The sequence below is a fragment of the Hypoxylon trugodes genome (assembly GCF_022578975.1).
Source record: "Hypoxylon trugodes strain CBS 135444 unplaced genomic scaffold F4822scaffold_12, whole genome shotgun sequence".
Taxonomy (NCBI): Eukaryota; Fungi; Ascomycota; class Sordariomycetes; order Xylariales; family Hypoxylaceae; genus Hypoxylon; species Hypoxylon trugodes.
The window spans coordinates 721,558-734,181 of NW_026250027.1; the positions used below are offsets into that span (position 1 = coordinate 721,558).

Below are 12,624 nucleotides of genomic sequence, written 5' to 3' on the forward strand. Positions count from 1 at the left end.
CTACCTAGGTCAGGAATCGTAAAAAGAAAGAGGGTGCAAAACCCCGACCCTAACCCCAGACGAGGATGAGTTCGTAGAGATTCTACACATCTCTCAAGGATCTCATAGGTGTTTCCTGTGACCTCCCCTATCATCCTTGTCGATAAAGTGTTACTAAGTCCCTAAGATGAGATACTAGCTCTTATAAAGGTAGTTCTTACGAGGAAAGGGGGCAACAAAGTCCGAATAGCACATGAAGCAGGCACGTAACAGGTTCTCCTATACTTAGGGGCATATTCCAAATATTACATAGGTAGTAGCCACCGAGCAAACTCCTAATGGTGTCGCGAAAGACTCTGTTCGCTACCTATTGCCACTGCCTTATATATCAAGTAGTCGTATATAAAACTTTGTATTCCCGTGCTGTCGCCTCTATCACCGAGTGTAGCGAGAGATGGTAACATATAACCCCAAATACTAGTAATTCCATCAAATAACAGATATATAACCATAGATAAGTTTTATAACGGTAGCGGTTGTGGGTGAAGAGACAAGATGCCTAGAAAGCGTAAAATGCACGAAAGTTGCCTCTACCACTTACCTGTAACAACAAATATTACGAGGGAAACATGATTTCGTGGTATTGAAATCTCATTATCCGTGTAGAGGGGTTTATAATGTGTGATATTGGAGAAGGGTGTATTCCTCATGGTTCTCAAAAGCTCTCACGGATATGGCGTCTACTCGGTCCACGTAGGTGGTGGCCCTCTTACACTGTCGCGTCTTGTTTTTTATCGCATCTTAATACTCCTTGCCTAGCCAAAAGAGCCTAAGTACCTCATAACGCTAGGCGAAATGTAGTTATGATGAAGACGGTAGTAGGACGAGTATGTATATGAAGCCCTCATACACCATTGGGACTACCCGCATCTTCAGATTAAGAGAGCGTCGGCTTGATTTGACCTGACTTCGCCTCTACTCTTGCTAGTCTGACCCTCAGAGGCCTATCATCGCATCTTAGCATCACAAGTAATACCATGTCTGCGTTTGATTTGGTATATTCACGTAAGCCGTTTCTATGTTGCGTTACGCTACGTAGATACATATGGCCATTAACATGCTCATAATATCCTTTTCGTAGCCCGGAACTCCTGAAATTTCATGTCCCTCTTATCTCTCTACTTCCACCGAAGGATTAAATCACCAACTTAATCACGCTCCATAGCGTCGCCCTCTTTCGCCTCGCCCTCATCATCTCCCCAGAGCCCCTCAAGCTTAAACTCCTTAGCCCATTCCGTAACGATCTCCTTCTGATCTGGCATCATGCCCGCTTCTTCATTGCCCTTGGATACAGCATCACTCGTCATTGCAACCGGTAATACCGGCGCATCGACCCATCCCTGGATACGCCCGTCCCGCCAATCTGTCACGACCGTCATAGCCGCCGATGGCAAATTCGGCACACCACCGCGCCCAAGTCTGCCACGTTTCCTCGCAACTTGCACGAGGAAGTCCGTCGTGACGTCGGCATCCTCGCCGCTTAGCAGCGGCGGGAGATCATACACATCCATCAACTTCTGGAGCAATACCGGTGACGCAGATAGCCTCTTAAGCAACAGCGTCACAGCCGGGATCGGATCGTCGATTTGTTTCGGCGGAATAGCGTTTAGGAGCACTAAGTGCGCATGCGCTTCAATAGCGCTCTTTTTTGATGACGAAGAAGAGCCTTCTGGGGATGAGGGAAAGACGATACCCGGGGAGTCGAGAAGGGTGAGTTTGCTGTCGATTTTGACGGCACGGATGCTCGTCGTAACGCCCGCCTCGGCACCTGCGGGACAAGCAGCTGCGCCTCGACCACCTAGGCGCGAGAGTAGTGCGTTGATGACGGAGGACTTTCCGACGTTGGGGTAGCCGATGACACCGACTGATATTGCGCGCTTGAGCTGTTTGGAAGCAGCGAATGATTTTAAGGATTTAAAGAGGGTGGATGATGTGCTCTGGACGGTAAGATCGCGGTGATTGAAGGTTTGCGCATTAGGAGCAGAACCAGAAGCGCGCAGAGGGAGCGTAGGGAAGTATCGTCGTAGGTATGTGAGCCAGTCTTTTAGGACGTGGGATGGGATCAGATCGATCTTGTTGAGAACAAGAATTAATCTCTTTCCACCGCTCGCTGCAGCCATTACCATGCGCTCAACTTCCCTTGACCTCGTTCCTTCGGGGTCTCGAGCGTCTAAGACGTAAAGCACGACGTCGGCCTGATCAACAACTTGTTTGAAGACCTTGTCGTGCGCTTTTCTAGACGAAGATTGAGCGCGCTCGACAGCCCCATCCTCGAATTCACCGTCATCATCTGATGATTCGTCCTCATCCATATCATCCCCACTTTGCAATTCGCGATCGTATTTCTCAGCAGCAGCTCTTGCGCTTGCGATAAGTGCGGCCATGGGATTTGTATCGTCACCCGCGCCATCCTCATCCATCGCATCGTCCTCGAAGCCACCGAAATCCTCGGCATTTTCAGCACCATCAACGTCTACCTCATTATCTTCGTTCTCGTCCGTAGCGCCCGTCTTTCCAGCCTTGGCTAATTCTTTCCTTCGCTGTTGCTCCTCCCGTTTCCTTCGTCGGCCATCCTCAATTTCATGGAGGATCTTCTCTTTGTATGGGAATAGATTGGGGATACCCGGGTCTTTCTTTAGCTTGGATTTCCATTGTGGGTTCTTTTTCGCTTCTTTTCTCGCTTTGCGCTGCTTTGAGGCGGATGCTTTCTCGATTTTGTGTCGTAGACGGACGGGTGTCCGCTTAGACTTGGCCTCTATTTCTCAAGTTAGTATAGGTCGCAAAGTAATTTCTATATTGGCGATTAGAATGATTGAATTGAACGTACTCTTTGGCTTTGTGATATGGTTGGCCATGTTCGGTTGCGCTGTTTCGCAATGATTGACCGAATCTTGATTATCTTTGTTATCGTGATACGGCACAGGAAAAAAAAAAAAAAATTGTAGGAATTTAGTGGAAAATAGTGTTCTGCTATCTCTGACCGCCCAAGATAAGTGCAAGAACCCCCCACCAAACTGAGGTACCGATTGGTCAACCCCGCCCGCCCCGATAAGAATCCACCCGCTATAAGACCCTTATAATTGGGAATGTTTTAGTGGTCGTTTAGGCCTCGTGATAGCCTCAAATTCTCTGACTAAAATAAACAAAACGGCGGAGTTTCCTAACTCGGTTCGGCCTCAAATTACCCAACTTGGACATTTAAGCCGTTCACACATCCGTTCACGCATGCAGATGCAGATTCAACTCAACACACACATATATCAGATTACTTACATCGGACACATACAGATACAGATCATCTACTACTACTATTCTAATTTTATGGGAACGAGTTATTATTGGTTATATTCATTGCTACCTTAATTGCGGCTTAAATCCCTCTCACCTACCTTGATATCTTATATCCGGCATACGACGATATTAACAAGTCATTGTCATAATGGCTTATACTACACCTCCGTTTGAGGTCACCTTTAAGGGACTATTGTTCGACATGGATGGAACAATTATAGACTCCACGGCGGCAGTCGTCAAACACTGGCATACGTATGTCCTCTTCCGTAGTAAAATCATGAAATTAGGAGTAAAAGCCAGATTCTAAGAAACTAGGGAGGCAGTGTCGGAAATGAGATTGGCGTCGACCCTAAAGTCATCCTTCAGACATCGCACGGCCGACGCAGTATAGACACCCTCAAAGTGATTAGTCCGGACAAGGCGAATTGGGAATGTAAGTCTGCACTATATACCTCCTGTCAATCTGGTATACGCCCCGAAAGGGAGTGCTCTCACTTGGATTCACATTCACCGAAATTCCTCCCTTTCCCCTTTTTACCCCTGACCCCTTGCGGCTCTACTTCATCCTCCCTTACTCTGTCCTGTCTAGCCCTGCGACAAGACAATATCTGGCCTTATTCATAGCCCCCTGATTTCTATTATTCTCTCATTACCCCTGAGCCAACAACGCATCTGACCCGCACCAGATGTAAGGCAAATGGAGGCCCTGCTCCCAAAGCATCACGGCGCCGACGCCAGCGAGATCCCTGGCGCGCGCCCACTCCTGGATTCCTTAATCAATGTCAACGCGCGGTGGACCATCGTGACATCTGGAACGGAGCCACTCGTCGGGGGATGGCTCGAAGTTCTCAAGCTACCCAGTCCTCCCCATCTAGTCTCGGCTGAGTCCGTAGAAATCGGAAAGCCAGACCCAGCATGCTACAACCTAGGGCGGGAGAAGCTGAGCATTCCCTCTTCTGAATCCGACCAAGTTCTCGTGCTTGAAGACAGCCCGGCGGGCATTCTGGCCGGCAAAGCAGCCGGATGCAAAGTCCTAGGCTTGGTCACGAGTCATTCGGCCGAGCAAGTCCTTGCTGCCGGACCCGACTGGATAGTCCGGGATCTTCAGTCGGTCCGCATGGTCCGGGGTGACGGCGACGCCGTCACCCTGCAGATCTCGGACGCCCTTGCTGCAAATTAGACTGCTACTCTAGTGTAGGAATGAAGAATCAATAAGTCAGAGACACCCATGAACAACCCAAATCGAATTTCAAGAGAAAACCCCATTAGAAAGGTAACCCAGGTGACCGCAATCCTTTAGAGTCCGGATTCCCAACAAACACTCTCGCACACAGCATGGTGGTGGGCGGTCTCAGCGGCGCCAAGACTTATTTCCAATTTACGTCGTCGACCCCAAATACCAACTATTTATTTCTTGGATCCCAGTTCGGCATCTTCCATTTATCCTCCACCTATTATAACATATCTTCTGCATAGGGGTATATACAATTCGGCATATAGACCAGGATATCGGGCATCACCAACTCATCACAAGACCAAAAACCAAGACTCCAAAAAAGACGGGCCGGCACGACATCCGTCCGGTATTGCGCCTCCACGGGAGCGACAAGAAAAGAAGGAAGCACAGAGAAAAAAAGATAGGTACATCGGCAGTGTAATTGGTAAAGAAGGAGAAAATAAAAGTAGGGCGCGCGGGAAGTTTTCTTTTTCGATAGATTATAGAGATACATAATCCCGAGATCGTACCTATCTATGAGCTACTGTATGTACCTACATACATACACCTGCCTAACCTAACGGGTATCTAATAACTAATAGACTTGGCGGTGGAATTAATGATTATATAAACGAAAATCCTAGATCCAAGCTTCGGATTGGCTGGAGGGCCAAATTGGTGACTCTATAGCTAATTTGCGAACGGAGCCACGCCAATACAAAGATGGGCAACACGAAAAAAAAAAAAAATTAAAGAGCAAAGAGAAGAACGCCTCCATATTTAGTAAGCTAGGACAGGGTAGGTAGTTGACTAACTACTGCAAGGCTGGCAGAAGGGTGTGACCCAGCCAACGGAGGAGGCACAAGTGACGTGAGGAAATACATCTACCTAATTAAAAAAAGGAAAGGAAAAGAAGGAAAAGCACTGACAATTCCCTATTCCCATCCTAAGCCTAGACGCCCCCATCTATTATGCCCCCCCATCTTGGCGCGGTTGTGGATTTGCAGTTAATGACGATCACCAGCACTATCGGAACTTCGCAGGTTGCTTCTCTGTCCACTCCCCGCTTGGAGCTTGGGTAAGGTACCTAACATGTACCTATCCTATCCTGCTACCCTACGTACATACATAGGGAAATTTCAACATACATTCATTGAATGAATCCATTGCCTATTACCTTCCTACCCTAATCTACCTTGTGGAGGTAGCTAGGTAGGTAATAGAAAAACGAAGGAAGAGGGTCCCTGGGATGAACAGTCCAGCTGCACGACATACACATACGAAATATACGAAAGGATTCATAGCGCAGTGCAGCGCAGCGGAGAAAAAAACTGACAAAATCACCGACCTGGAAAAAGAAATAAGTAAAAAGCTGAGAAAAAAAAAAACTCGTGCCGTTAGATGACCAACCGACCCTCCGAAACCTACACAACCTACGAAAAAATCCACCTTCAACTTTTTTCCCCTACGGAGAATTAAAAAAATAAAATCAAAATAGTGTAGAAATCAATGACGAGCATACCCGTCATAATAGTGTAAGTAAGTAGGTAGGTGTTTTCAAACCAAAAAAAAATAAGGCGATGCGAGACATACCCCGTAGAACCAGATGAACCGAGTGCCCGATCTCCGTTCATCTTCAGTACAGTTACCTACCTAGATAGGTAGTACTTATGCCATAGGGAACAGGTAGGTAGGTAGGTAGCAAGCATTAAACCATACTACCGAGCGAGCCGCCAGCCGTTATACAAGAACCCAGCACAAAAGTATCGATCTTACACAAGACTCGCGATCACGGGAGCGGCAGCATCTTCCCGGGTTGTGGGGAAAAAAGTGGTAGGTAGTAAAAAGAGATAGAAAACAGACCAAAAAAAAAGTGACAGAATATCCTCGATGGAGATCTCTTACCTGGGTAGCCTGTATCTCAACCCATTACCCACCCACCACTGACGACGCATCTATGTAATTCACCTAGGTCTGTCTACCTATCGTTTGCTTGTTTGTTAAAACTACGTGCAGCAGGTGAAGACCTGAAACGCATAAATCTTGCGAAAAAAGCGGCCTCGCACGATACTCGTAATGGTATATTGGCTTTTCCAAATGCCGACTCGGGCCGTCTGGGCACATTGCCGATCATTCTGATGTGATTGAATGTATGTACACTCTACCGGTACCTATCCCAGAGAATGGTATTTACGTAGCTACCTTAGCTATCCCGTAACACAGAGCAGCAAAGTAGCCAATTCACCGCGATTGTAGTGGATGAGAGTTGTCCGCTGTTCATATGGGGATCGGCCCCCATGGCGTCCGCCGTTGGGGGAGGCGGAAAGCCCAGCGAAGGGGGTAGGGTCCCTTCAGGTGGAACAGACAATCCATGTTAGATAGTGAGCTGGAATTTTATCTCCTAGCTATGCAAAGAATGGAAAAAAAAAAAGGGAAACTAAGCAGGCGGAACCTCCCTTACCTCCGTTCCGCCGAGATTTTGTCCCTCACGGACCCTGCTGTTTCTCTCGCCCCCATAGCCCATCCCAAAAATCAAGTCCAGCGAGCAACTAGGTTACGTATATCACATATGCCCTTGAGCGCTCCTACTGGTCCTGAGAAAGGCATAGCTATCGATCCTACGACAGCTGAATAGAGCAATAGTGGCTTACCGTGGGTCTCGGTTATGAATCGGAGAGTGCAATTACACGTTTCTAAAGAAACACCTTTTGTACGCCGCGGGATCACGAGCTTTCGTGTAAAGGAGTCCTTATCATCGACATTATCCCAAGGCCATGGATACGGGGCAAAACTTTGCGCGCCGTTGAACAAAACAAAAAAGAAAAAGACAAAAAGAAATGTCCGGTCTGGTTACGTGTATGTAGGCAGCTAATTGGGGGCTTGGGATGCGGGAAGGGAGGCGGCAGGATATCTATCTTGCTATCTACGGGTTCGCGATGAGGCCTGAATAGGAGAAAGAGGCTGCAAGGACCCGAATCGATGGCAATGTCGAATGCCACATTACGAGACCTGTCCAAGGAACATCGGGTTCTCGCAAGTGCTTGGCTGCTTGGCTACTGGCTGGCTGCTGGGTCGGAAGAACGATCTCCAAGACATGCAGCAGCTTTCCCTTGTGGATGTGTGAACACAGCATCGCCAGTTGCAGGTTGCCAAGAGATGAGGTCGCCAAGAAAAAAGGATCTTCGCAGTTGTCAATTTGCCTGGTCGCCGACCTGAGTAACCATGGACAGTTGGCGCAAGCCCGACGTAGTAGCTGGCGAATGCGTGACCTGCGAGTATGCACGACCTAGACCACCCCGGCGAAGATCAGCTTCCCAAAAGTCGAGGCGGCGCGTGGGGAAGGCCTTGGGGCTTGGAGACAAGATGGGAAGTACCGTAGATAAACAGCGTCATCGACAAGTCGGTAATATCCATCGCCGTCAGTGCGAGTAAAAAGTAGCGGTTTAATTCCGAACATGTCTTTCATTCAGTGTCCACGGTGATCAACCAAGCCAAATAAGGCGAACTCCGCTAACCCCATTACGACAAGAGCCAAGCTTTTGGCGGAAGAGGGATAGGATGGTTGGTGCACGACCGCATTTGATAAATACGATAGACCACTGGAAATAATCATGGTATATTCCGTGTACACTGGTCACGGTCGGGATACCCTTTCCACGGACGTGCAGACCACACCCCCAAAAAGTAACGACATTAATTAAGAAGAGATTTATTTTCTCTGTTATAATTAAAAAAAAAAAAAAAAAAAAAAAAAAGCCTTAAGCCGCCCGCCGTGACACAGAGGCAACTACCCTACTGCAGGAACGAGGTTGTTAATCAAAGAAAAGGAAAATAGTATTAGAAATACAATTAAAAAGCAGTAAATGAAGATGCAGGATTTTGCATTAGGTGATCGTAAGGGAAGAGGGGGCTGAGGAAGAGAAGAAGAAGAAAAAAACGCTGGACAAGTGTGACGGTATCTTTCTAAGTGGACCTGTGCGAGTGGACTCATAGGATGACATCTCACCAAAAAGTCGCGCCCCAGTGTGCTGGCACAGACGTTATCGTGAGGCTTCGACGCCGCTTCATTTGGAACCCACCAACTAAATTGCTATGCTAGGCTATGTTGTAAGTATTCGCCCTTCTCAAGAAGCAGGCGAGGCGGTGTCGGTGTCAAGCTAAACTCATTAATTAAAACGCCCAGTAGCTGCTAAACCATTACTTTGGTGCCTGAAACAATTCAACCAATTCATGATGTATATAGCGTATCCCGTAGTTCCCGTCGTCGGACTGGTTGTTGATGCTCGATTCGTCATTCCGAGTGCTTGTAGCGAGCATGTACACAATGTGGAGGCTCCGTTTTTTTCTTGAGTGCACACCGCCAAAAACATGAATGGATGCGTAGATGCGGTTGTGACGAGAGGGATCAGCGCGTACCATACTCTAGTAATTGTTGGAGTTGATCGCAGTAAGAGCCTACCCAGAATTGCTGTGGCCTCGTTGCTCTGGACCCGCTAGGAAGAAACCCCACGCCCATTTGATGTAGGCGGCTAAAGCGGAGCTGAGCTTATGATACCTGGGTGTTGAATGGTTGTGGTTTGTTTAGTTCTCTCACCACGTACGATCTCAGCTCGAAAATTATCTATGGTAAACATGGGCTCCGCCGCGGAACGCCGGCGCATGTTGAGATGTGAGATGTATGATGCAGTACCGTCTGAACCCCCACATCCTCGCACTGAAGAATTCAGGTGACAGTCTGGCCTGCCGAAATACTCACGGAAAACAGCGGGTAGTCCGTGTCGCATCGCACAGCCTTTCATGGCGATTCGGAATGGGAGGTCCTTAGTGAAGCCTGCGAAAGCCTTGGCTTACGGCCGTGATAGTGGGAAGCAAGTAAAATGAGCCCAAAGGCTTCCATCCCAACCTTTACTTCTACCCTGGTCAGGTACTTAGAGGTACCTCGCATTGACGCAAGCCATCCCCCCTGAAGTCCAGGGGATCTCTTGTCATCAGAGTCAGATCCACGTGGCCGCTGGGGCCAGGATATGATCGCAATACCGCTGTGACCCCATAACCCCTGTAGTAAATCATTACAGTACGTATTGCGTTGCGTGCAGAAGCGCCCAATAACCCTCCACATTACTGGATCGCTACTAGGTATCTCTTTCCGGGCCGCTAGAGGCTATTGGCCTTCCCAACGGGTAGGTCACGCTGGTGCCGTTGTACCGGAACACACTGCTAACCATGACCGGTAGGTATTATAATATGTGCTCCCTGTTAATGGTCTCCAAGCGTGGATTTTTTTTAGGAAAGCTTGCGAATAGGTAAAGCATGGATTTTCATGAACCTGCCAAATTTCGTCGCTGCTCATATCCTATTCAGGTTGCGGAAGCTTGTCCTAAAATGTTTACAAGGCCCCGTCGCCACCTCACGGGAAGCTCTCTTCCGGGCACATTAGTAACGGCGCTGAATGCAGGTATGAAAGTAGGAGCGACGGAGTTGAACCATTGGCCAGGTTGCACCGCTGACTAGGGGATGAGGGTTGTTGGAATCAGGGCAAAGCACCCAGTGGCGGCTCGTGGGCTGCGTGCTTCGGCCAACTTGGCGAAGCAGGATAGCTCTCGAATCTCATTGTTCGAGAACCAAAGATGGCGCATGCGGTGCCACACGAGAGAAACAAGCTTGAAAAAAAGAGCCGAGCTGCTCGGCTCACTTGCTGCTTATGTCTCGGACTTGATCTATCTCCTTTTGGATATAGAGTATGGCCGTTTCGGAATCGACTCCGTCCTTCAAGAAACCAGCGGCGTGTTGAGCGAAACGCTCGTCTAGTGGTTTTGCATGCCTTACGGCGGGAGCGATTACCGGACCGGCGCCATCAAAACTCTAGAGCTGGCCAGACCCTTTTTTTCGCTTAAGTGATGATGAGGATGAGAATTTAAAAAAAAAAAAAAAACCGCTAAGGAACCTAGCTGTGCCGGGGAGAAGTCCCTGGCATCAACGTGGTTGACAGGCAAATTTCAGGTAGCGTACCATTCATCCAATGGTCTTGGTTACTTATCTCTTAAGCTCCCGGTCATTTCCTGAATGTGGAGGTTTGACTGTGATCTCCGGGTACACTACCACAATGCTTGCTACCTACCGTAATGATAAAATTAGGAAGCTTGTATGTTTTAATGGATGATGTAGCTGTGTAGCTGGAGCTGGAGCTGGGGGTGGATGTGGATGAAGAAGGTATGAGGATGGCTGATGCGAGGCGCAGGGGAAAACGAGAACTAGACAAGAAAAAAAAAATTAACCGAAAGAACCGTCTGCCACTAAAGGTGCGAATAGAGTTTCCCTATCTCTCGGGTCCCACAGTAACGGGGCCGTACATTACCCAATTGACTTATACCAATTTGCCAAGACCTTTAGCTTCGCGAATCATAGCTCGAATACTTAGATACTTGTACGCTTGTATGAGTGAAGCCACACGGACAAGCTAAAAAAAAAAAAAGGCAACCCCGATTTCAATTAGAATTGGAGCTTGAATACATGTATTTGAAATACATAACATTGTAATGAACGATTCATTATGTATGTTATGTATGTAGATCCACGAGGTGTTCGTACGAAATGAATGCGCGAGATTCTGTATGCAGTCCTGATGGATTTAGTTGTAATTGAAAAGGAATGCATCTTGGTGACAGATGAGGATTTAGCGCCCCAAGCTGCAATGTAAAGCATCACATTATCCCTATCTTCATTAGTTGTTATTAGCGACACTATCTTCAGTGGCGTTTAAGAGGTATACATGGCTTATGTGCCATTTTGACATTAGGGATTACATGTAGGGTCGGGGTAAATGATTAGGGGGCCGAGGTACCTGTGATAGGTACCTATGCAACGTTGATAGAAAGAAAAATAGAGGGAAAAAAAGGCTATACGAGTTTAGATGGGACGGAATAGACGACCGGCGATGGGTCTCGGGATGACTCCGAGAATGCGCTGCGCTTACAACGACCAACTAGAGCTTCGTTGTTTGAAAAACAAGTCGGCGATGTCGAGTCGCTGCGAAAGGTGACGCCGAAAGAATGTGCATACATAAAAACGACGCGGACCAGGGGTGTAATCCCGCATACTACCTATCATATGTCGTAGTAGTAGTAGCAGTAGCAGTAGCATTTGCAAGTAGGCTGGTGGGCTGTCGGCTGGCAAGTATCAAGGCATAGGCAGGCATGTAAGGCTGCCTCTCACGTAGGCATGTGTGGCTCGCTCGTGGTATGGATTGCAACGGCAATCTCTTAAGCCAAATACATACCACCTTACATAGCGCTACCCTTTAACCCGAAGAAAAAAAAAAGCACCGATCTCCCCGACAAATCATCCGACGTCTCGACATCTCGTCCGCTATGAGCTAACTTATTGTTGCTTTAGCTGGATGGCGGATCGACAGTGAATAGACAGGGAATGAGAGATCAGGGACCTATTCTGCTTTGCTATGGAAAGATGAAGGTTATCCCGACATCTAGGCTTATGGGTGATCATTTCCTTAGCGGGCGCGCGTACTTCATATCGTACCACGTATGCAGTGCCATGATGAGAACTACCTAGGTATGTAGTAGGTAGTAGTCGTAGTATTTCTCAAAAAAGGCGGCGAATGAACGAGTGGATGAATGCCTCGGCTCATCTTTCCAGCCTGTGTGTGGACTTTACCTAGGTACCTGTGCCTAGTCTTCATAACACTACATGTGGATAAGATTGACCGGGTTTCTCGTTCCTTTGAATGCAAATACGAAAGGTGAAAAGAGGAAGAAGAAAAGTAAGATGGAGAATAAAACTAATACTATAGCTCTTCAGCTTGAAGTTATTTCCGTACATGTGTTTGTTTGTCTCTTTCCTTAGCTGGACGAGCTGATGAACACAACCTAGGCACATCCCTAGAAAAAATGATGCAAGCTGACTGATGAACTGGGGACTTTTGACAAAGACAGAAAATTTGGGTCTAAGTTTAAGGACTTACAAGGACTGGAGTCCCAGCTTTCTGGCTCAGCTTGGCGGATTTTCGCTTGCATCCATGAATCCATGGGAGCTAATGCGACCCCGGTAAAAAGGTTAAA

General features: G+C 47.7%; 2 protein-coding genes across 2 annotated transcripts; one reads left to right on the forward strand and one right to left on the reverse strand.

The window, feature by feature from the left end:
- Nucleotides 1-902: 902 nt before the first annotated feature.
- On the reverse strand, nt 903-2,980 carry F4822DRAFT_92960 (P-loop containing nucleoside triphosphate hydrolase protein). The gene is made up of 2 exons (XM_051464175.1): nt 2,867-2,980; nt 903-2,794 (listed from the first exon to the last, which is right to left on the reverse strand). Exons 1-2 carry the CDS (start codon nt 2,892-2,894, stop codon nt 1,188-1,190), a joined length of 1,635 nt encoding a protein of 544 aa, XP_051308886.1. The 5' UTR covers nt 2,895-2,980; the 3' UTR covers nt 903-1,187.
- Nucleotides 2,981-3,086: 106 nt separating this feature from the next.
- Nucleotides 3,087-4,985, forward strand: F4822DRAFT_422189 (HAD-like protein). Its single transcript, XM_051459868.1, has 3 exons — nt 3,087-3,585; nt 3,657-3,766; nt 4,020-4,985. Exons 1-3 carry the CDS (start codon nt 3,479-3,481, stop codon nt 4,511-4,513), a joined length of 711 nt encoding a protein of 236 aa, XP_051308887.1. The 5' UTR covers nt 3,087-3,478; the 3' UTR covers nt 4,514-4,985.
- The last annotated feature ends 7,639 nt before the right edge of the window (nt 4,986-12,624 follow it).